Source organism: Pararge aegeria, chromosome 17 (assembly GCF_905163445.1).
Source record: "Pararge aegeria chromosome 17, ilParAegt1.1, whole genome shotgun sequence".
Classification (NCBI taxonomy): Eukaryota; Metazoa; Arthropoda; class Insecta; order Lepidoptera; family Nymphalidae; genus Pararge; species Pararge aegeria.
The window spans coordinates 14,590,430-14,616,598 of record NC_053196.1 but is presented as its reverse complement, the minus strand read 5'-3'; the positions used below and the strand labels follow the sequence as shown (position 1 = coordinate 14,616,598).

Genomic DNA, 26,169 nt, shown 5'->3' with positions numbered 1-26,169 from the left:
TATTTAGTTTGTGCAGCTAATGCCGAGGTCGCAAACCTGTAGTGGCAACGGGTTGGGCATTACATAACTCTGAGAACAGGGGGACCCAAGGTGTTAACGCAGCACCAATAAGCGTTGTGTTGTTAAATTCTAGCCTTTGTGGAAAGACGTAATAAATTGCGAGTAAGCGACACAATCGTCACAAGATCGTGGAATTTGGAATTCTCTACTATATAAATAAATAAATATATTACGAAAGTACACATATCACTCTCTAGCCACAAAGTAAGCATAGCTTGTGTTATGGGTACTATGATAGCTGATGGATATCTTTATGAATATAATACACGGAAATCTGTAATGATGTGCAAACATACTTTGGGTTGTAGCTTAGAACAAAACTTGTTATTACTTATATTTAGGTCTACTTTTAGTTATACTGATAGGTTGATAGGTTGATATGACTTCTTCAATATTTTTGCATGTTGCATGTTAGTTAAATCTATATCCAAAATAAAATATACTTGTCGTAGTCTTATGTTGTTGTATCAAACATAACTATATAGAGGAGAGCACTGATATCTATTTATAGATATATATATATATATATATATATATATCTATATATCTATATATATTAATAGTACGAGTTTTTACTCAGTTTAGGTACCAGTGATTCAACCATACATAGTACTAAACTATGATTTCTGTCACAATTTAATAATCGTGTGAATAAATGATTTTTATTATTTTATTATGTCAAATGAACAATATGAAATCTCAATGAAATATATATGGACATATAAAATTTCGATGAAGCCCTTAGTTTTTGCCAGATGGCTACCGCGTGGTCAATTGTGCATTAAAGTTCAATATTCCCGGCGACAGTAGAAGCCTAGTGAGCGACACTTCTGGCAGAGATGCTGGGGATGAATCTTGGACTGGTCGCTCACGTCCAGGCCGTCAGGCTTTTCCAAAGGCCTCTGAAAATTGGAGATATTAACACAAATTAATTTGAAGGAGATAAAATACGAAAACTATACCAAAATATATATGACGACCTCCCTGGCGCAATTTAGAGCGCTGTGAATTTAGAGCGCTGTGAATTAAGAGCGCTGTGAATTTAGAGCGCTGTGAATTTAGAGCGCTGTGAATTTAAGTATGGTGTCCTGGATTCGATTTCCGGCAGGGGCAATTTGGGAGTTTATAATTTCTGAATTTCTCTGGTCTGTTGTGGTGGTAGGGTTTGGCCGTGGCTAGTTACCACCCTACCGACAGAGACGTGCCGCTAAGCGATTTAATGTTCCGGTGCGATGTCGCGTATAAAACAATTAGGGGTATGGCATACTCCCTAACAGGTTAGCCCGCTACCATCATAGACTGCATCAACCACAAGGTGCGTTTGCAGTCAAGGGCTAACTTGTAGTGGAATAAAAGTGGAAAGCGTTCCTGTGGCCCAGGCACCAGGCGACTGGTAGGAACACCGTGGGGGTTTAGTCGGTACGAGCCCGACATAATCACCGTGCCTCACCGTGGCGTGGTGGTATTCATGTGGAGTTCCCCAAGGGAAAAAAAGGTACCTGTTTGTGCGGGAAGACGTTGATCCGACATTTGATGCATTCCTGGCCGTTGTTTGCCCAAGAGTTCCCGCTCATCCATTTGCGCTTGCACTTCGGGCATTTGTACTCGCCGAAGCAGCGTTTCTTTCCTTGGTACGGAGTCAAACCTTCGCCTTTCGGTCGAGCCTGAAAACATAACAATCCAACTAAAAACAAGCACTTGACGGAGTCGATAAAAAGAGCCACTTCTAAACCGTCGTTTTAGAGACTGGTCAAGGAATATCTGTTAAAAAAGGTTTGTGTGACATCCTTCTAGGCGTAAGTAACGAGTACTTACGCCTAGAAGGATGTCTCCATGGTTTCCTCTTTACACTGTTCTTACATCTATTTCGTTTTTTTTTCTTCTTCTCTACACGTTTTTTTAAATTTTAAATACACGTTCGGATATAAACGTACCAATACGTACGTATATAAATTGTGTATCTATATTTATGTATTTTACATGTATATATATGTATTTGTATGTTTATTTTTACGTTCTAAAGTTTTTCCTCCCCTCACCTTCCAACCTCATTCATTTTGCTCGCACGTCCGAAGGAATGGTAGAAAATGCTTTGGCATTAGGTCTGCCTTTTGTTTTTTGTAGCCGTTTTTATGGTAAAGCGATAAATAAGATAAATAAATAAAAACACAACACATTTTCATATTGGAAATTATACAATACAGCCGGCATACTGCATGTGTTACTCGGGATCATTGTAGAATTCTAATGATACCTTTTATTTTTTATACTAGACTAGCTGTTGCCTGCGACTTCGTCTACGTTTGATATTGTTTTTGATGTGGCATTAAATTAAGTTGTAGATCTAAAAAAAAAAAAAGTATTCAGTATCGCTAAGCTTAAATGAGGGGTTTGCTGCTGTCAGCTGAGGAGGTCTGTCCTCTATCTCCAACCACAGTTTGGACAAAATTAAACACATATTATAACCACTATAGTACAAAAATAATTATTTAAATCTGATATAATTTGTCGGAGTTATGGTGTAAAATTGTCAAACACTTTCATCCCCTCTCCCAAAAGAACCGAGCTTAATGTCGGGATAAAAAATATCTTATATTACTTCTAACACTTCCAAGAGTATGTGTACAAAGTTTCATGAGGATCGGTTAAGTAGTTTTTGCGTGAAAGCGTAACAAACAAACTTACATTCACATTTATAATATTAGTAGGGATAGGGAAGTAGGGATAGGGAAGTAGGGATAGGGATAGGGATAGGGATAGGCTTGCGCTGGTCAACTGAGGTGAAGTAATAATGCAATCTAAGTTTGTGACCATTCGTTAGTAAATGTCATGGTGGGTCAGGGGATAAAGAAACTCACATACATACATACAAACGTGAACCCAGAAAACAATACAATTCTTGGACATTCGTGTAAAATGTCGAAGATGGGACTCCACCAATCTTAGCACTTTTTAATTTTATCGTCCATAAAAATATACAGAATTTCAACATATCTGTAGAAATTTACAAAATAAATATTATCTTTGAAATAGGACACGCAATCAATGCTTCCTTTAAACTTCGATGGACTTTGAGTGCCATGTTATCTGTACCAGAATAAAGGTGCCTTTATGCGTTGTGAAGTGGGTCAAAAACGTATACTTTTTATTACTTCGCAATCTCATGCTAAAGGTCAACGTGGACCGGTCAAGCACAGACGTGGCTCGCAGAAGCTAGGAACAGGTAATAGAACTGAAACTGTAAAGTCAACATTACCTGACAAGCGAAACAGGATACAAATAGAATAATATACTCTGAAGTGAATCATTTCCAATTAAATACGGTATTCATCGCACAAATATCAATTAACAAATTATGATCATCATTTCCACCAATCCGCACTGGGCCAGCGTGGTGGACTACGGCCTTTAACCCCCTGTAGTGGGCGGGTGATCGGTTGATATGATGATGACGATGATGATCATCATTTCAGCTTGCGTTCGTCCACGGCTGCAGGACATAGGACTTTGATAAAAAACGCCAACACGGTCCTTTCCACAATCTTTGTCATTCACGCCACTGTCTAAATATATGATTGGTCGTTGGCGTTTCACAATACGTTTACTTGTAAGGGGCGTTCATAAAATACGTGAGATGTTTAAGGGGAGGAGGGGGGCGAGTCAAGTCTCATCTAATCTTAAGTTTTCTGATTGAAACATAAACAAATTATACTAATTTGGTCTATTGGTCTTTTTACAATAATAATCCAATCCAAGGGGATGGGGGAGGGGGTTGAATAAAATCTCACGACATCTCACCAGGGGGGGAGGAAGGGACAGAAAATTAAAAAAAAACACCTCACGTAATTTATGGACGCCCCCTTAGCGATCGCCATAACAGGAGTCTCCACGTCTAAGAGCCATTAGACATACAACAGGCCTGGCCTGCCAATTAAAATTCCAGCTTGCAATGGGCTATGCCAGAGACCAGAGAATTAAGCACATACAGAAAACGTGTACACGACTTAAATTGAAGCCTCAAAAACCACTCCACTTTAGTAGTGTTTCTCGAACAGGTGGTCAGTCACTGCACTCCATTTAGCAGTTGGCAATAATTATTTTACCTCAATTTTTCTGGACGTTTTCTATAAAACGGGGAAAATTTTGTGAGATAGAAATATCAGGCGAGTGTTAAGTGAGACGTGTGTGGGGCGTTTTCACTGTTTTTGGACGTAATGCGCTGCATGCAATAATGTCTGAGTGAGGGTTCTGTATGATCTTAATTCTGTGTCAGTGACCTTGGTTATCTTTGTTTCTAATTTATATCCTTCAAGAAAAAGTTACTTAGCTTTCTTCCTAGCTTGGTGAGGGACTGAAATTTGTGGATCTGTTTATCCGTAAGTCTTCATTTTAGCTATGAAGATGAAACGATCACGTGAGGAAGATAACAAAATAAATTGTAAAAAAGCCATAACTACATATTTGAAGGGTTTATAATGACGATACTGAAAACGTACTTATTTCATGGATGCCCCATCCTATAAAATAAGAAAACCTTATACTATATTGTATAGACTTAAGATTTTTTGAAAATAAACATTATTATTTACATATTAAATTGAAAGGATACCGTGGTAAGACATTGAGATATTAAATATGAGAAGACTTTACTTAGCTATCCCAATGCTGCCAAGCCAATATTAATAGATTCTCCTAGCAGACATCAACCTTGCTGTGTCATAGATCCCTGATGTGTTTTGTAAACTCGACAGGTTTTTACTCTTCGAAATATCTTCAATTATAGCTCAAATCAGCAACGTCTCTGTAATGTGGCTATTTCCGCCATAAGTCGCCCTGGCTTCGTGCCAGAACGTTCAGAAGAAAATATTTTTATATTTTTCTCTATAAAAGAAATATTCGACCACACCGGGCCCAGTTTGTCATCGTCAGAATACTCGAGATGTGATATCGTTGTTTCAATTCAATTCAAACCTCTATTGAAATTGTAAATGCGAATCAAAATTATGTTTTCACAATTTCAAATGAACGGTTCTTGATATCATTTTACTCAATTTTTGGGCATTCATGAACGTACGTTAAACTAAAGGGTTATAGAAGCTCGTAATTCAGGGGAAAATCGTCGGACACTCGGTGGAAAAGGGACATTTGCTGAAAATTTAACGCCAATTGTATGGAAAAAGTACCCAGTCCTTGTTCCGTGAAGAAGTGTTTAAAATTCAGATAGCCTTAATGGTTGTCAACCTCTGATAAGCGGTGATAGTCTAATGTTTAGGACTACGGCTTTATTTTCAGTGGGCTGTGCTTAATAGGCCGAGTTCGAATACCAGCTCGCTCTAACCTTTCTAAGTTTCATGCATTTTAAGCAATTAAGAAATCGCTTGTTTCAACGGTGAAGGAAAACTGCATGAGGAAACCTGAACTCAATTATGCTCTCAAAGGCGTTTGGAGGCCTCCAATACGCACTAGGCCAGCGTGGTGGACTACGGCCTATACCCTTCTCACTGTGAGGGAGATCCAGTGGTTGATATAACGATGATAATAGCAGAGGGGTTTGCAGAAATAAATAAATAATAATAAATAAATATACTACGACAATAGACACATCGCCACCTAGCCCCAAAGTAAGCGTAGCTTGTGTTATGGGTGCTAAGATGACTGATGAATATTTTTATGAATTATATATACATAAATACTTAGAAAATACATATAAACACCCAGACACTTAAAAACACTTAATGCTCATCACACAAACATTTTCCAGTTGTGGGAATCGAACCCACGGTCTTGGACTCAGAAAGCAGGTTCGCTGCCCACTGCGCCAGTCGGCCGTCGCCAAATAAGAACTATCTGATTAAAAAAAAACAAAAAAAATTACCTGTGGACAGTCGCCAATGTAGTGACCTTTCTTGAAGCACAAGTGACACATGTAAGCCGGCGGCGGATGTCGCGGCGGCCGGCGCAGCGACATCGCTGCCAGTTGATCTGCCAGTGAGCTGGTGTCGTCTGCTTGCTGCGTGGTGCCAGTCGCCGCTGTTGGCAGGGGACCCCATACTGAGCCTGGCACCCACTGAAAATTGAGAAAGAGTTTGAAAATTCAAAACCACTACAGGGTCTTCTTCCACAATGAGAAGGGGTTAAAGACCGAGTCCACCACGCTGGCCCAGTGCGGATTGGTGGACTCCACATATCTTTGTGAACATGTGTTACTTACATGTTTTTGTTACATGTGTTACAGGTAGTACTCTCAGACATGCACGTTTCCTCGCGATGTTTTTTTTCGCCGCCGAAGTAAGTGATATTTTTTGTTTGCTTAAAACGTACATTACTTCGAAAAGTTAGAGGTGCTTGCGATGAACGACGAATGAATTCGAACTCGGCCCTCCGAAAGTGAAGTCGAGCTCCTACTCACTGCGCTATCACCGCTTCATATTATTTCAAATCAAAAAATGTTTATAAACTTTTTAATGAAACCAGTGGGAACAGTTGGTTTTCTTAATCAATGTAGCCGATATTATAAACATAAAGTGAGATACTTCGACATGAGTTTGTTCGTAGTGACTCTACCACCAGTTCAAAAGGCAGATCCTACCAAGAAGAAGCCGGCGTATGTCGGAAACTGAGAAGTCGCTCTTTTCCAACATCAAAATTTTACGATTTAACAATCGCTTTTCTTTATTGTTTTTACAAGACAGAAATACTATTATGAAAATTTATATCTTATTTATTTTGTAACTGAATATATATACATAGCTGATATATATATATATATATATATATATATATATATATATATATAGCACTCTAGCTTTTACTAAGTATAATGAAGTTACAGAATAGGACTTTATCTTTTGACTTTGATGAACAAACCTAGCACTCTAGTAAATCATCTAGGGCGTGAAAGAATGACAAACAGATGAACACACCTTCGCATTTATAATATTAGTTAGAATTAACATCTTAGGCTAATGAAAAATTTGAATCACAGCGAAGTGTGATATGAGATTTGGCTACGCATGCTAACGTTGAGTGAACTAAACATCTGCGAGTATTTCTAATCAACACTAATTCGTAACATGTCGCCTACTTATAGTATACTAGCTATTACCGCTATATATATTGATTTTGTTTTTTGATGTGGCATTCAATTTAGTTGTAGTTCTAAAAAAAATTATAGTATTCAGTATCGCTAAGCCTTAAATGAGGGGTTTGCTGCTGTCCGCTGAGGAGTTCTGTGCTCTATCTCCAACCACATTCATCAGATTTACACAAAGCTTTGGGCAAAATTAAACACATATTATAACCTCTACAGTACAAAAATAATTATTTAAATCGGTTACAATTTGTCGAAGTTACGGTGTCAAACACATTCATCCTCTCTCCCAAAGGAGCCGAGCTTAATGTTGGGATAAAAAGTATCCTATATTACTTCTAACACTTCCAAAAATATGTGTACAAAAATTCATGAGGATCGGTTAAGTAGTTTTTGCGTGAAAGCGTAATAAACCAACTTACATTTACATAGATAATATCAGTAATTAAATAAGTAAGTATAGGGATAGGGATAGCTGAGGAATTTGTTTAAAAGTAAGAATTTTAAGACAGTGATAGCCCAGTAGTGATAGCCCAGATTTCTACTACACTTTCGTGGCCGAGCTCGAATCCCAGCACGCACACTTAGCTTTTCTAAGTTATGTACTTTTTAAGCAATTAAAATATCACTTGCTTCAACGGTGAAGGCAAGCATCTTAAGGAAACCTGCATGAACATTATGGATAACACTCAGTTCTCCATAATATTCTCAAAGGCGTGTGAAGTCCACCAATCAGCACTGGGCCAGCGTTGTGGATTACGGCCTAAAACTTTCCCACTGTGGATGGAGACCCCTGTAGTGAGCCAGTAATGAGTGTATATGATGATCACGAATTCTGAGTTTGAATTCTGAGTCAAGCGCACAGGTCGATTGTTACGTACGCTTCAATTGGTGGCAACAAAATGTATGTAGTCTTTACCCGTGCCTCGGAGTGAATCGTTTTTAAAACATTTTCAGTAGAATTAGATGTAGCGGTCTCCACATTACAGAACCAGATGGCGCCACAAAAATCCTGCATCGCGCTAGCGAAGTGTTCACGAAGAATGCCTATATATACAACTTCCAAAATTGAATGTTCGGACCTCGGTCCCCGAGCACGATCACCCGCTGGGAGGAAGATCTTCCTATTTTTACGGTCGAGCGTATCACCTCCCGTACATAGAGATTTTGTGACAGAGTTCCGGGGAAGTACTACAACATGCTTATTTCTGTCACCAAGCAGCAAAGCATTGTAAAGTATTTTTTAAACTAATTATCGTCGGCCCAAGCTGATGTCCCACCTGATGGTAAATGGAAACTCGTCGCCTATGAACAAGGCAACACTTCGCATATTATACGAGGGCATATTACGTCCTGCAAAGTGCCGCCCTTTGGGCATTAATCTGAGGCGTTGATTGTAAGCCTCATATGGCAGCAATGTTTCTTTGCGGCAGAAAGAAGCATTGTTTTAGTACTTCCCCAGACGAGCTCTTTTTTTATACCTTTTACAAGTTAGCCCTTGACTGCAATTTCACCTGGTGGTAAAATGATGTAGTCTTTAATGGTAGCGGGCTAACCTTTTAGGAGTATGGTAGTCAAACTCTTATCGGTTTCTATGCGCCATCGCACCGGAACACTAAATCGCTTAGCGGCGCGTCTTTGTCGTTATGATGGTACCTAACTAGCCACTGTCAAAGTCTCCCACCAGGCCGGACTGGAGAAAAATTGGCCCTGCCGGAATTCGAACCCGGGACCTCCTACTTAAATTCACAGCGTTCACCGTTGCAGGGAGACCGACGAAAAGCTCTACTTCTATTTTTTTTTTTTTTTTATTGTACAGGAAAACTTACAGCTAATAACAGAAAATAAAAAAAATGAAAGTAAATTAATCAAGTATAGCCAATTACAAGTTATCACAGATAGAATTTACATAGTAAGAAAGGAAAATGCTCACACGGGGAGCATAGTACAAAGTTAAAAGATTTATGAATACTTCTACTTTTACTTTTGACAGCCGATTGGCGCAGTTTGCAGCGACCCTGCTTTCTGAGCTCAAGGCCGTGGGTTCGATTCCCACAACTGGAAAATGTTGGTGTGATGAGCATGAATGTTTTTCAGTGTCTGGGTGTTTATATGTATATTATAAGTATTTATTTATATAATTCATAAATATATTCGCCAGGCATCCTAGTACCCATAACACAAGCTACGCTTACTTTGGGGCTAGATGGCGATGTGTGTATTGTCGTAGTATATTTATTTATTTATTTATTATTATTTATTACTAAAATGGTAAGGAGACACGAGCCTTGTAGTGGCCTTGTTTTTTTTTTTATTCTACTTCAAGTTAGCCCTTGACTGCAATCTTACCTGGTGATAAGTGATGATGCAATCTAAGATGGTAGAGGGCTAACCTGTTAGGGAGTACAGCACTTATATGAAACCTGTACTCATTTTCATTTTCAAGTCTATATAAGTATATGTTAGTTTAAATTATTAATTTAATAGTTGTGGATTTATTTAGTTAGTTTAGTAGTATTCGTTTTATTGTTGTATTATATTTTTTTCGATTGATTTTTGTTAAGCATTTAAATTTAAATATTCAAATGTGGTCCGTAGATGGCTACGTGTTTCCGTGGTATTACCTGGTACAAGGTGCCAACTGAAAAACAGTGCTGTATGGCGCATGCAGCACAATGCTGAGCTGGCACCATTTTTCTAGGTTGTGCCACACATAACAATATTCACAATATTGTAATGTGTGGCGCAATGTAAAAAATAAATTTTTCTTTCTTTCTTTCTTTATTTATTTTATTTACACCACTCAGAAAAACGAGACAAAAAAAGAACAAACACATGAAGAATAAAGCAGGATACAATAGGCGGCCTTATCGCTAAGTAGCGAACTCTGCCAGGCAACCTTAGGATTAGGAAAACTAAAAAGAAAACCAATATTTGGGGTACACTATTTAGTACATACATACGAATATCTACATTTATTAAAAAAATATTTATTATTTATTTATTTATTTATATCTTAATATACCATAAATACTTAAATATGTCACAGTCAAAGTTTTCAAAGTCAAAAATATCTTTATTCAAGTAGGCCCACAGGTGGCACTTTTGATGCGTACATAAGAACCACACGGTAGTGAGATGATGGCGATAACCACATTCGTAAACTTAAAACTAAAGCTACGAGGGTTCCAAACGCGTCCTGGTCTGAGAAGAAGCCGGTCACAACAAACTTAGCCGGGTGTTTTTTTTTTTTTGTTATCACCATCTCACAACGTCATTTTAAATTATTAGAAGAGCAACCTGGTTAGAGCAATAATTTGAGTAGATAAATAAATAATAATAATAGTCGTCTTTACGTTTCTTTCCATCTTTCTAAACGGTTTCTACCCGACAACGTACCGAAATGCTAAATCGCTTTGCGTGCACATCTTTGTCGACGGACCAGACCATTCCAGAGAAAATACAGAAATTATAAATTCCCAAACTGCCCTGCCCGGAATCGCACCCGGGACTTTAAATTCACAGCGCTGACCGTTGCGCCAGCGAGTTCGTCGTGATAATGATGACGCAAATATCATTAAGAGCGTCTCTCAACTAACAGGGACTGAAAATATGATCGTTTTCACATCGCCGCAGACGCTAACAACTGTGCGTGATTCCAATCAACATCGTAGGGGGGTCGATTTAGACAAATAAAATCGGAGTTAATAAGATGCCAGCACTTCCATTGCTCAACTAGGAATACCAACTATACGGGTATTTCAAAGAAAAGTCCTAAAATTTAGAGAATTGCGTTTTAAGTTTAGTTTTTAGCGTGATATGATGAGCTCCCTGGCGTGACGGTGAGCGCTGTGAATTTAAGTAGGAGCTCCCGGTTCCCAACAGGGGCAATTTGGGAAAAATAATTTCTGAATTTTCTCTGGTCCGCAGTGGCGTGCACTTCATACATGCTAAAAAGCACTGCTTACCCTAAAATTGATATATAATTCGTATAGGAGGATTTTTGCCGTTTTATGCAATTTTCCTAAGTTATGCATACCCTGGGAAGAAACTCAGCGTACGCCACTGCTGGTCCGGTCCGATGGGAGGCTCTGGCCGTGGCTAGTTACCACCCTACCGACAAAGACGTGCAGTTAAGCGATTTAGTGTTCCGGTGCGATGTCGCGGGGAAACCGATTAGGGGTACAACTACCATACTCCCTAACAGGTTAGCCAGCTACCATTTTATTCTGCATCATCACTTACCACCAGATGAGATTGCAGTCAAGGGCTAACTTGTAGTTGAATGAAAAAAAAAATGTTCTACCGCCGATGATATCAAGGTCCTTAAATCTCAGGTCACCCAAAAAGTCGGGATTTCTGCTAAGTCTTCCTCACCCTATTCAGTACGAAATAAATATGCTATGACAATACACACATCGCCATCTATCCCCAAAGTAAGTGTAGCTTGTGTTATGGGAACTAAGATGACTGATGAATATTTTTATGAATTATATACATAAATATTTAGAAAATACAGATAAACATAAATGCTCGTCAAACAAACAATTTCCAATAGCGGGAATCGAACGCAAGGCCTTGGACTCAGAAAGCCGGGTTGCTGCGAACTACGCAACCGGCTGCCAGAAATATGCGATGATTTTACAACTGTCGCTATAAAATTATGCATTTTGTATAAAGACGTCCACCAATCCGCACTGGGCAAGCGTTGTGGACTACTGCTTTAACCTCTTCTGATTGAGGGATGAGATCCGTGCCCTGGCCCGGTAATGGGTTGATATGATGTATAAAGACGACCAGTTGGCAACATGTTGGAAGAGTTAGTGAATCAAGCACCAGAACGGATTATGAAATAGGACGGTGGCTTAAAGTTTTCTTATTGTAATAATTGGCGGAACAAACCGATGACCCAGTAAGAGGGAGAACGATAAACACATCTGGTCGGCATCAAACGTCAATCTAACCTGCACGCGTAATTTCGTATAGCATTTTCTTGTATGCTTTTGGTTGCCTGGAAGAGATCGCTATTTAGCGATAAGGCCGCTAAATTGTACGTTCTACGTTATTGTGCTGTTGTATTTGTATCTCTGTAAATTTTATCTATGGTGTACAATAAAAGTGTATTCATTCATTCATTCACGCGCCAGACAATAGAAGAGGCTCTGGCGGCGGAACAATGCCGGTATATCCAAGACATCCTAATAATAGATGAGATGAGATAGAATAGGTGAGAGGATTTGACTGGTTTCTGAATTCTGAGCACATTGTCCTAATGTCCGCGCGCTTCTGGTCGCCCCACACGCGCTGTGCACGCGCATGTGTTTAACGAATTAGGTACCAATTCGCTCCAATTCTGAGACGCGTGCGTTGACGCCGTGACTCACCACTCACCACCCACCGTACAATGAATCTATAGTATTTTCGTTTGTTGGAAGGCTTTCATCGTGGCTAGTAACCACCCTACCGACAGAGACGTCCGCTAAGCGATTAAGCGAGCGAGTGTAGTAACCGATTAGGGGTATGACTAAAATACTCCCTAACAGGTTAGGCCGCTACCATCTTAAATTAATAAATAAATATAAATATACTACGACAATACACACATCGCCATCTAGCCCAAAAGTAAGCGTAGCTTGTGTTATGAGTACTAAGATGGCTGATGAATATTTTTATGAATAGGATACATAAATACTTAAAATATACATATAAACACCCTGACACTGAAAGACATTCATGTTCTTCACACAAACATTTTCCAGTTGTGGGAATCGAACCCACGGCCTTGGACGTTGGCCATGGAGCAGGGTCGCTGCCCACTGAGCCAATCGGCCGTCACCTTAGACTGCATCATCACTTACTACCGGGTGCGATTGCAGACAAGGGCCAATTTGTACTTAGTCGATTACAAAAAAAAACGTGTGTGTACTTATGTACACGCGTTAGAAGTTATACTTCTTTGGCGTAACAAGATAATAATCTTTACAAAAAAAAAAACTTTCACGCTATTCTAAGTTTGTAGAAAAACGACACTGACAGTAAAAAGGGTATTTAATACACTGAAACCTTTTTTGAAAAACCAAAATGTAGACTATAGCTAACTTCAGGGTGTCGGTTTTTTTGTGACGGTGTGCGCGCGCATCGTTAGAAACTCTCAGCATTTTTCAAAGAAGAATAACTTTTGCAAAAGAAGTATAACTTCAAAAATTCTTCTAACGCCTTTAGTTGCCTTGAAGAAAAGAAGAAGAAACACTTTATTGCACGTATAACATACAGTAAAAGAAACAGTAAGGAGTATACAATACACAATGTAGACATGCAAAGGCGGCTTTATTGCTGCAAGCAATCTCTTACGGGCAACCCTTGTACATAGGACTTACAGCAAGAGAATGGAATAGTGCCAAGAGTGTGAAGAGATCGGTATAAGGCCGCCAAATTGTTACTTCTAGCTTTTTTATGAGTGGGAAATCTCCTGGTGAAATATCCAGCTTCCTGGGGGACAAGTATAGGTTATGTGGGATTCTTACACTAAAACCTCCTCGGTGGCCACCCTCGCTTCGTATTGGGAAGCTCTGGGATCTTTTAGGAACACAACACACAGCTGCTTAATGCTTTCGACCTAATCGCTCTATTGTTTTTTCTCTGAGGTATAAAATAACACACTGGATCGGTGATAGCCCAGTGGGTAGGAGCTCGACTTGCCTTTCGGGGGGCCGAGTTGGAATCCCAGCACGCGCCTCAAACTTTTCTATGCGCGCAAAGTTATGCGCATTTAAGTAATTCAATATTTTTTTTTGTTTTTTTTTTTTAAATAAATAAATATACTACGATAATACACACATCGCCATCTAGCCCCAAAGTAAGCGTAGCTTAGCGTATGGGTACTAAGATGACTGATGAATATACATAAATACTTATAATATACAGATAAATACCCAGACACTGAAAAACATTCATTCATCACATAAACATTTTCCAGTTGTGGGAATCGAACCCACGGCCTTGGACTCAGAAAGCAAGGTCACTGCCAACTGCGCCAGTCGGCGGTCAATATAACTTGCTTCAACGGTGAAGGAAAACATCGTGAGGCCTGCATGCCTGAGAGTTCGGTGAAATGTTCTCAAAGGTGTGTGGAGTCCACCCAACGTGGTGGACCACGGCTTTAACCTCTTCTCATTGTGGGAGGAGACCCTGTAGTGGCCGTTAATGGGTTGCGGGTGTAATTGCACGCATATGAGCACTCGTAGGACGTGTTTCTTGCATGGCTTCGCGAAATATTGCTCTGATTATAGTCGATGGTATCCAGTGGCGTGCATAGAGGGTATGCACAGGTTATGCAGATGATATAAAATGAAGAAAATCTCCAGTATGAGTTTTAAAAACCTAAGGATAGGCATTGTAAGAGTTATAACAATCCTACCCTCAAGTATTTGTAACTCGTACTGGAGGTTTTCTTCACTTTTTATCATCTGCATACCCTCTGCATACCCTCTATGCACGCCACTGATGGTATCCCACCTTGGTCCGACAATTAATACTATAAATAAAAGTTTTTAGCTAAGTGACGCAATGCAGATTGCATATGTGAGTGGCAAAAAGGTCACAAGTTTGTTTACGAGGAGATTTCCGTTTGATCCAAACATAATCTCTACTAAATCTAAATATCATTGTTTTGAAGCTCCATAATGACTCACAGACGATCTCATGTTGCTCTAAGTTACCTCATTACGTGCGAGACTGCGAGCCGCCATTGAGTTCTGACACCTGATTGTTAATATTTGTCATATATTTATAGGCTAAGAGCTGATCAACGATTGCTAGCTCAAACGTATATCGTTGACTTGGATATAAAAAAGTTACATACATTTTGCATCCGTCGCGTCGGTTGAAATAATCCCTTTTATTAAACTTCCCAAAATCGTTGTAGACAAATTCTGTAGAATACTTTTTATTCAATATTTATATAAAACAAATATAATACAACTTTTCGTGCTAGTGTTTTTATAATATAAAAGACGAATGCATCGATAACAATGAAAACAAAATTTAAAGCTGGCAAATGAATAAGATTTTCTTACGCAATCGCATTTGCACTTTGTGCCTCGAAGAGCATGATATGCACCAGTTATCACCACTAAAATGTAAATAATATAGAATAAATATAGAATATGATGATGACAATCATTAATTTTGTACCGTACGAATGGACATTAAATATGTAGCTCTGCTGATCGGGATTTTGACTAAGTTGACAACTACCTAAGCTTTTCGTAAAGAGTCCATACCTTTTTTAATGTCCCGTTATTAATTGGATTTCAATTCTATCGGTGAAATACTTTGAATCTGTACAAAATGCGTTGAATAATCGTTAACCGACCCTTGGTCTATAAACTCGATATCTCTATTCTTAATTTGGTATGTTTATTTTAGCAGTTCGGTGAAGATGAGAAAGGAACCGCATTGTTTATGGTCTCCTAACCATCTGCTTGGAACGGTACCAATAAAAGTAAAAGTAATAAAAATAAATAAAAGGAGAATGTCCAAATTTTTATGAGAGTTAGGTGGCTTTCGTGCTTTAAGCTTAGAATATCGAATACTCCTGATTAATTAAAAAAAAAAACCATATTCGATGGGGTTTTGTAGTATACAGTCCTTTATTCTTTCTATAAATGTATATTGAGATAAGATTTTTATTAACTTGCAGCTTCTTGCTATATACTCGTATCGGTATATGAATCAAATTGCCGTAACTAGGACTCCATCTGTGGACTATGGGAGGTTTAAAAATAGAACATTAGAAAAACGGTCCATTTTTTTTTCCTATGGTAATCGCCTTTTGTCTACTTTTAATTGATTGTGTGTACCAAGTTATATAGTGTACTAGCGTACCCAGCCCGCTTCGCCGGGCTAGATTTTGCTTTATTTTATTTAAACAATAAATATACATCATAACATTTTTAATTAAAGTGTCATAATATATAAAAACATTTATTTATCTCCGTATTCATTCTCTTCTATTCTCTTCTCGAGCGGGTTAAGATCATTATCTACACCCATGTAGACCCAACAATAGGATATCATCATAGTAAATAAAAGCTGTATTTGACAGTTGGACAGTTCAAAAATAGGAGTGCTCCGATCGTCACCAAACTTTACAGGATTACTCGCCAGGTCAATCCGGAGATTCCCTGAAAGTTTCATTGAAATAGGTCCAGCCATTTCGGAGCCTATACGGAACATACCCACACACTTTCTCTTTTATATATATATATAGATAGATAGAAAATAGATTAAATTGTTCATCTCGATACGTTAGGCAAAAAAAACTAAGGTTAAATAATACATTTTTCAGTATATTCTTGCGAAATATAATGTCTGTATGTCTGTCTGTCTGAGAGATATCGTTGTCGATAGAAAGCCAAAATAAGTTTTTAAACTTACATATCCTGAAACTTGTGCGTCGGCTACCGAGTGACTGATGTGTATTGTTTTACTAGTAATAATAAGTTTCACTCAATTTTACGCAAAGAGATGAGTTGTATTAAATATGCGGGCCCCCTTTTCGCGGGGCCGATAGCAATTGCTACTCTTGCTACGTGGTTAATCCGGCACTGGGTAAACCTACATAATGGTCGCAATGGTGTGTGGAATCCACCAATCCGCACTGGGCAAGCGTGGTGGACTCAACCCCTTCTCATTGTGGGAGGAGACCCGTGCAATGGGTTCATGTGATGAAGCATAAACTCAGTAGAATTTTTCCGTACACTCAGCCGTAGACAAAGTTTTGCTTGGTTAATCTAGTAGGTAAGTATATTTACATTCAGCTTAATGCTACGAAATCATTCCATGTTACACATTACCATTTAAAATGAGGGTAGACCGACCAAGTAAAATGTAAAAAACCTTTTGTTGACGTTTCAATTATAGCTCAGTATAGGTATGAACGAAGTAGGTACGTTCATGATATTCTTTCACTATACATGTACATCCTTTTTTTCAAACTACATTCATACGTTACAGTAACATAAACTTAAAGTTAATGAGTCAAATTCAGTAAAACTCTACGCCCCATCATTGCGTTGGGGTTCAAAAAGAAGCAGTAACATTGAAATCAGTACCATGTGAGCAACATTCCCACACGATGCTGGTACAGTAAAACCAATAGAAATACGGTACAGTCGACCACATGTTGTACATCGGGAAGTCGTTCGGAAATAGGGCTAACATCATTTAGGAGTTTCTCGGACATGTCCTGACATGACTTTATTTCTTTCGTTGAATTTAATAACAAAAACCTTTCTGAGAAAAAACGATTTGTTTTAAAAAATACCTAAGCTAACAATTTTAGTATCTAATTTTGACTTACCGCTAGCAAATCAAACCATAATCCCACATTAACCTGGTCTCAAGTAAATTTCTTATTTCAAATGGCACCAATGTTGGGATAAATTTAATAAATGACAGAAAAACACCTATTTAATAAAATTTTATTAAGTAATTAAAGACGTAGGTAATCGAAATCAGGCAAATCTGAAAAAAATCCTGATAAGTAATTATTGGGTTATACTCGTAACTATAAGCCCAATTAATTTATTGCATCTTCTATTGAAATAGGAAGAAAGGATTTTAATGAAATTTGGCATTTAAATTCCTTAGAATTTGGAGTAATAGTGAGGATACTTTATGATCTGAAAAGCCATTCATATTAAAAACTAGCGAAGGTGAGTTTGTTTGTATTTCTATCACGCAGCAACTTTTGCATATATAACATTGGTGAATGAGTAGATACTGTACCTACTTCTTTCTTCACATGAAGCTGCGAGCAGTTCTAGTAGTAAATATATGGAAAACGCGTGAATTCTATTAAATTCTGACGCAAAACTTTATAAAAATAGTGGTTTCCTGGTCCACATATTTTGATGTCTTGATTTACGCATCCGTGGCACTGAATAAAGAAAAAATAATGTCTCTTAATTCATTACAGTACATGGAGACCCTACGTCACAGATCTAATTTTAGTCCGCTACCTGTATGGTTAACATCACTTGTGCACCGAAACGCTGTACTTTACATGTATGCTGGGAATGCAACACCTTGATATCGTCATCATCATCAACTCATTACCAGCCCACTACAGAGCACGGGCCTCCTCTCAGAATGAGAAGAGTTTAGGCCGTAGTCCATCACGCTGACCAAATGCGGATTTGTAGACCTTACACGCCCTTAAGAACAACATTCTAAGGGCATGCAGGTATGCTCACAGTTAAAGCAAGTGAAGTTTATTGCTCGAAAATAAAATCGTACATAACTTCTAAAGTAAGAGATACGTGCCGGGTATCCAACTCAGTCCTCCCGAAACGGAAGCCCCGAGGCTATCACAACTTTTAAAACCTTGGAATCATAGGATAATGATTTACAATCCTCTTGTATACTAGTTTAGAGTAACCCTGAAAGTTTAGCCAACGTAAGCTATTTAAAATTATTTTTAAATGGCAAGCGAATTTTACCTATTTTTATGTGAAAAACCACTTGTGAAAAATTACCTTCAGAATGATGAAAACTGCATGAAAATCTGTTGCGTGGTTAAGGTTGGAGTTAACGGATAATCAGACAGACGTGGAAAGCGACTTTGTTTTAATTATGTAGCGGTGCGTTACGTTATATTGAGCATAATTAATTAATTTGGATAAGTTAAATCATAACTTAGAGCTCTCGTAATTTATTAATGCCTTCAAACTATTCGCTTATGATCATGGCACCCAAAACTCTAGCGCTATTTCCTCGTTTAATTGCTAGACTTAACTTTGGGCCATGAGAATTATGAATCAATTTTGGGACACGACATTAATTAAATGCTTCGTATTCAACAATCATAAGCCCAGAGTCTTAAATACGTAACATGTTCTTTTATGTCAATTTTAGACAACTGTAACAGTAACAAGTTAACGTCACAAATCACAGTTTCTTCTTTATTAATCCAGAATCTGGGCCCCGATGTCTATTAACTTTCAAGGCCAGCCGAGTTCGTAAACAAAGAGGCTAGTTTAACAGCTGGCTCTTTAATTGTCTTTAATTAGTGCGAGTCGCAGATACAATCATAAATGTTCAAAGAACCTATGCAGTCTGGCATTATTTTATCCCGCGAAACACTGAAATATTAGTCGCTCTAGCTCCAAACCTAATTCAGGAATATTAAAAACTTCTTGATTAATCCTACTACTAAAATGTTTGTTACTCAATCACGCAAAAACGATTGAACGGATTTGGATAAAATTTGGCATGCATGTAGCCCTTAACATGAAAAGAACATGGGCTACCTTTTATCCCGAAGAAAAATTGAAAATTGTTTACGAGCTAAGCCGCGGGCAGACTGCTTTAAAATTTGGTATGCATGTCACCTATGCTATGGAAAAGGACATTTAGAATTAAGAATTGTTATCCAGCGAAGTTTTAGACCCAAGCCTGAAGTCTACGTAGACGAAGCCGGAGAATCTGTATGGTGTAATTTATAATTTCTTCAATCCTTATACTCTCCACACCAAACAGATCTTCGGCAATTCTATGCACGTTTCGCTCCGAAACCGGAGCATCCATAATCTTCTACTTCATACAAAATTTATTGTAAGGTGAAAGGCACGTAACGTTTCTGTGTTTTAAAAATAAGCACCTTTCCTTTTTAAATTTATTTTCAGTAACAATGTCAGCAAACAATTACGGCACAGTAAGATAAATTACAAACATTCCGTCAAACTGCAGAACAGTTTGTTGGCGGGATCGGCTCTCTTATAACATACCATAGTAATAAATTATTAGTTGATAAAACTATTTCGACTTATTAATTTGTAAGTAAATAGTATATAAAAACAAGTGATATTTTAAGAATGTTTTCATGAAGGAGCTGCAAATGGTAACCCTCCAAACATGTACAGGTCCCTTTCAAAAAAACCTCTCAGTCTATTTTTTTATTAGAACCCTTTTTGAAGACTCACTGTCTACTGTGCTTAAGGACACAAATGCAGAGACATTTGTATTCCTAAACTCAGCAAAAAGGCCCTTAAAAAGAAACAACGAGGGAACAAGAAACTTTGGTGGGTATTTATAAATTTTAATGTAGCATGTTTAATAGACCGATGATAGCCCCGTGGTTAGGACTTCGGCTGCACTTTCGGGTGGCTGAGTTCGAATCCCAGCATGCACCTCTTTCCTGAGTTATGTGCGAAAAACATCGTGAGAAAACCTGAATGCCTGCGAGGTCTTCATAATGTTCTCAAAGGCGTGTGAAGTCTACCAATCCGCACTGGGCCAGCGTGTATGGGAACTACGGCCTAAACGTTTTTAAGATGCTCGTCTGTCTCAGATATTATCGCGGGAAATGGGAAAACAGATATCCTACGCGATCAAGTCCCGAGTGAATGCTAGATGAATGTAATTGGATTTATGAATCATATATTTTCATAAATCCAATCAAAATTTTAAATTCTATTTTCAGAATTCAAAATTCAAGATCCAATCATTTAACGAGCAACATGACTTTCCTCTTTAATTTGAGTCTTCGTTTTTACTAAATTCAATTTTGCATGTGTCAGTTTTTAATGCTAAGCCAGACTCAGGATGAAGATGAAAGCGTACAACTGTCGATACTTCTTTTGACTTTCTGGGCTCCTGGTAAAAAAAATCAAGTAAGTATCGAAATCGATAACAAAATAAATCTGTAAAAGTGGTAGACTAAACGTCACGATTTGAAAGCTCTTTAACGTTTGTCAGGTTATCGTTGTTAAAGAGCCCACCAGCCCACATTCGCCTAGAACAGTGGGTAGAGCTAATGTTTTGGATTTGAATAAAAAAACCGCTTATATACAATTGTAAAGTTTTGTATACCAGGGATGTCCATACCTGATCGTTTTGATCGTGGGTCAGATAGAGCCAACCTAGCAAGGCCTGTGGGCAGCTCTCAGTCTTCCCGCACCACTGGGGCAACTCGCCGCCGATGGCGGTGGGCGACATCGCCACATCCGTATGACGTGAGGCACTCAAAACTGCACTGCACATGCGAAGTTGTCGACAAACCGGATCTAATAAAACACTATCGAACTATTTGAATATCGACAACACTAACAAACTGTTTGAATATCGAATTAATGTCGGTAAACGAAAAATTTTTGAATATCGAAAACTGAATATCGGTTCTCGGAACACAATGCAACACTTTGAACTGTTTAAATGTCGAATTCTTGATGTCAATAAATAACAGCTTTTAACACTATAGAACTGATAAATAATCCAATTAGGGATGCCTAACACGAGACCTAATTCAACAATATGAACTGTTTGAATATAGTGTTTTGGATATCCATAAATATCGAATCCTGGATGTCGTTTGAGCCACTTTAACACTATCGAACTATTTGAATATCGAATTTTCTGATTTCAAGCTGAAATATACGCGGTTTAAATGGGATTTTGAAAATCGAACGAGTGTGACGCGTGGAAATGGGGCTACACTGCTCACTGCTGCGTGCCCGGCCCGGCTGCGTAGTGTCGGTATTTTTGGATCGCGCTCCGTTGAGCGGGATGCGCGCGCGCCGGCTACTGGGTGACTACTCTAGCGCCGAGCGGCCGCTCCTTAAGACGGGAGATGCAGGAATTAGGGAAGTGCGTGGTGTTTGATTTATATTATCGTGTTGCTAGATGTTGCCCGCGTTCTTTGTCCGTGTTTTTTAACATTTAAAAAAAAAATAGTTTTTGTTATTAAAAAAAATTGCTTTCCTGGGATAAAAGTAGCCAATGTTACTTTTTGTCCTTTCAACTAATTCTATGCCAAAAATCAAAGCGATTAGTATTTTCGTTAGGGAGTAACGTAAGAACCAACAAACAAACTTACTTTTCCTATTGTAAAATTAGTATGGATACTAGCTGTTGCCCGCTTTCTGCGTCCATGTTTCTTACGGTATTTTACGAAAACCGTGGGTATAGTCTATTTCATGCCTATTTTGAGAACTGAGTCTTTCATCTAACTCCCTAGTAAAATGACGTAGTTAGTCAAAGTACCCCTGTAAGATCTTCTGTACTCACCCAGAGATGTAACTATTAGAACTAGCACTGTATCAGATGCCAGGTGTGGCTTAATACGCCTGACGGAACCAAATGAGTGGCTTGGCGGGGGTAAAACGCTTTTTACTTACGTGATTTATATTCTTTATTTTTAGAATTAGCTTATTTATAAGATAAATAAAGTTTTGTTAATCAATAGATAAATATTAGTTGAAATTTACCGCGAGCCGATTTAAGGAACTCAGCTCAAAGTTCAAAAAAATTAAAACGACACAGGTACTCGATATCGATAAATCTTGAATCGCACACAACCATACAACATATGGGCGCACCCGCGGATTCCGTGAAGCAATATTTTCGTTCAGTCCCCTACCACGATACAGGTCGGACGCGTCGGTCTACTCGGCAGGTCGTGGAGTACCCGGCCAACTGATGCTCAATGAGATCAATTAGTTATATCGCCAAGTATAAGTTGACATGCTTGACGTATATTTCAAAACGTACCTGATAAAAAACGTGGTTATTCGATGATCGCACCCGAAAGAAAAGAAGTTCTGTACTCTGAAAAACCCATCAAGAAAAGTCACATGTGGATAATACAATATGAGTTACCAAGTATTGTGTATCGCTTGACGATACTATCCAAACTACTCCGGACGGAACCGCTATCGATATCGATAAATCTCGAGTCGCACATCACCATACAACATGTGGGCGCACCCGCGGAGTTCGTGAAGCAATATTTTCGTTCAGCCCCCCTACCACGATGCAGGTCGGACGCGTCGGACACTGTCGGTCGTGTGTCGTCAACTCGTCGGGTCTCGGAGTACCCGGCCAACAGATGCGCGATATAACTCATTGATCAATAAGATGTTCCATTTACTAAAGGTTGATTGCGTACGGGAAGATCACGATACATATTTTGACGACCTCCCTGGTATTATTGGTTTTGTAGCGCTGTGAATTTGAGTGGAAATTCATAACTTCAGAATTTTCTCTGGTCTGGTCTGGTCTGGGCGGCTTCGGTTGTGGCTAGTTACCACCCAACCGCCAAACGATTTAGCGTTCCGGAACGATGTCGCGTAGGTACCGATTAGGGTTGATGGGTTTTATTGGGTTTGATTTAAAACTGCCATATCCCAAACAGGTCAGCCCACAACGTAAGATTGCACTCAAGAGTTGACTTGTAGCGGAATAAAATCCTTAATGGTAGGTAAGTACTAAGTTAGTAACGCTTATTTTAAAAGAAAAGATTCCTTGGCATAAAATTACCTTTCACCAATGATTTTCACTAGGCACTCACTTAACTTAATTTTGTTTGTTGAGTGTTTGTTTTATCATATTTTTAATTTTCTTAAATTATGTGTTAGAATTACAAATTCTGTCTAGTGCCATTACAATTATAGGTGTTTACAGCATTATCGTTGTTATCTCCGGTCGCATTATAAAAAAATAAAAACTAACATAAGTATTTAACTAAAAACTATTAAAAATAATAATGTAAATATGAATTAAGCTGTTATAACAGTTTACGAGTCCCCCTAAACTTTACGACCCGCCGAATTAGTTTCGCAACTTTAGACGGCGCCTAACGCCTTTAGTAATCATGTAAAAGTTCGTGAAACTCTCTGCAACCTCGACAGGAAAGCTGAAGCCTTACCCACTAAGGTTATAAGTAGCTACCTAAGCAGGGCTAGCACGGGCAGGAGACAATTATCTCCCCGGGGAAAGGATATAAATTTATCTTCTCCCACAGCTTTATCAACTCCCAGAGCCCTGGCACACAAGTGGGAATAATATCCAAATAATATATGTGTATCGTGCTGGTGTATTTTTTTTTTTATTATTATGAGGGGAAAATCCTCATGGACTTCACTATGGATAGTGCCGGACTCCTACCGGCTAAAACCCCTCCTGCATTCTAAAAGTTAGGTTACATGCCTTTTTGGCCTACCACTAACGTCGATGTCCTTTACCTGCTGGTGTATTTGAAATTAAATGTAATGCCACACAGCTAAAATACCTAAAACATTGCTCATGTTGAATTAAGTGGTTTAAGAAAATTTATGAACTCTTGGTGCAGAAAGTTTAAAAATATTTTTAACAGTGTCGAGTGCTTAACACTTGACAAACTTTAAATTATACCTTTTTAAACACTTAAGGCTAGCGCACTCTGTTTGGGTGGCACAGATGTCATAGAGTTAATAAAAATTGTCACGCAGAGGTCCAATGCAGCCGTCTAGAAGAAGCAATCGTTTTGGGTGGGACAGGAGACTTGCCTTGCCCTTCATTATTAAGGGACCTACCTATACACGGTTGTGACTCTGCTAGGACGATGTCGGCATTTAAACGAAATCAAAGGCGTAGCTGTACATGTAACTCTCCTGTGACATAGCCAGCCCAGTCCCATATAAATAATTGCAACTGTTATGTCTTAAAAAATGTGGGATTATGTGATATATATATTTTTTATTGTATCATTAAACTGGTTGTGAGAGTAACAAAAATTTAAGAGAAAGACCGGAGGTTGAAACCTTCTAGAAATTACCACAGCATGCTTAATTAAAATAATCTAAAATCTAATCAGCTAACAAAGCAAAAGTTGAAATTGAATATCTGCAATACTATACAAAGAAAATTATGTATGATGTGATATTAGTAACGTAGGACTCTTTGAATCTGTGAATATATAACAAAATAGTTACATGCTATACTTTCCAGTATTACACTAGAAAGGTATATTGGTAGTCATGGTTAAAATAAAAATAAAAACAAAAATTAGATACTTTTATAAAAAATATTCTTGTTATTATTTTAAATTGTCCTATAAGTAATCAGGCATGGACCCAGGCCTCACTTCCGATAGGGTATGACAGTCTTGGAATTCGCAAAATTTCGAGAGTTTCGCTGCCAGCTTTTCTTTCCTCTGTGTACAGTACACACACTTTTTCAAAAATTTAATCCAATTCTTTGGGTTCCATAGAAGTGTCATACTTGGCAGAGGCAAGAAATAGTTGGTCTGCTCTTAGTCCCAGTATTTTGCCGGTTTCTTTTTCTTAACAGAGACAATGGGACGACATTATTTGCAAAAAAACCTTTGACACACTTTTAGACCAAATGCCATCTAAAAGAGACCGTGCTCGTCTTCTCGCTCTTTCTGCTAAGGAGTCCGGCTACTGGCTACATGCTCTCCCTTTAGATAACCTGGGCTAAATCTGTCGGTGGTGATTGGTCTTAGGCTTGGCGCCTCTATAATTCAGCCTCATCGATGCCACTGCGGTGACAGCGTTGACACCTACGGTCACCATGGACTCTCCTGTTCAAGAAGCGCTGGTCGCTTCTCTCGCCATAGCACCATCAACGACATCATCCGACGATCTCTTACTACCACTCACGTACCAGCTGTATTAGAACCTATTGGTTTGGCGCGGAACGATGGCAAGAGACCTGATGGTATGACGCTCATACCTTGGAGTCTTGGAAGGTCACTTCTGTGTCATTTCTTCAACTTTTGCGTAAAATGTTTTATTGAAAGTGTTTTGAGATTGGAAGGAAGTTTTGTTTTCAAATAAAGTAAGAATTATAAATTAACAGCTGTTCTATCACCGTCCGCATTCTTAGCGTTTTTTTACCGAGGGATTGTATTACTGAAAAAAAAAGTAACCTTTGGCCTTTGTTTTTTTCCATCCTCTCAACTAATTGCAAAAATCTAGTTGATTGGTTCCATAGTTAGGGCGTGAAAGCGGGACAGACAAACACACTTTCGCATTTATAATATGTGTAAGGATCACATTGCGTAATTTTTCGGCAATGGGCGCTAGCCTTTACCACTCATACCTTTTAACATTGTGCAGAATTCTCATAACTCTTAAACACTAGTTTGGTAGAAATAAATCTATACTTTATTACTTGCAATCGTTATGCTGCTTTCATAATTTAGCGGCATAGTTGGCGTCAATCATAGTGTAAGA

The 26,169-nt window shown here is 38.5% G+C and overlaps 1 protein-coding gene across 1 annotated transcript; it reads right to left on the bottom strand.

Moving 5' to 3' along the window:
- Positions 1 to 738: 738 nt before the first annotated feature.
- On the bottom strand, positions 739 to 21,709 carry LOC120631074 (zinc finger CCHC domain-containing protein 24-like). Its single transcript, XM_039900491.1, has 4 exons — positions 21,041 to 21,709; positions 5,936 to 6,127; positions 1,560 to 1,724; positions 739 to 962 (listed from the first exon to the last, which is right to left on the bottom strand). Exons 1-4 carry the CDS (start codon positions 21,194 to 21,196, stop codon positions 849 to 851), a joined length of 627 nt encoding a protein of 208 aa, XP_039756425.1. The 5' UTR covers positions 21,197 to 21,709; the 3' UTR covers positions 739 to 848.
- Positions 21,710 to 26,169: the final 4,460 nt, after the last annotated feature.

Excerpts from the sequence above, each read along its gene's own strand:
- LOC120631074 (XM_039900491.1), bottom strand. The coding sequence starts at position 21,196 with ATGTGCAGTGCAGTTTTGAGTGCCTCACGTCATACGGATGTGGCGATG. Across the intron at positions 6,128-21,040 it reads CCCACGATCAAAACGATCAG|TGGGTGCCAGGCTCAGTATG; the intron begins GTATGGACATCC and ends CTCAATTTTCAG. Across the intron at positions 963-1,559 it reads ACGTCTTCCCGCACAAACAG|AGGCCTTTGGAAAAGCCTGA; the intron begins GTACCTTTTTTT and ends TCCAATTTTCAG.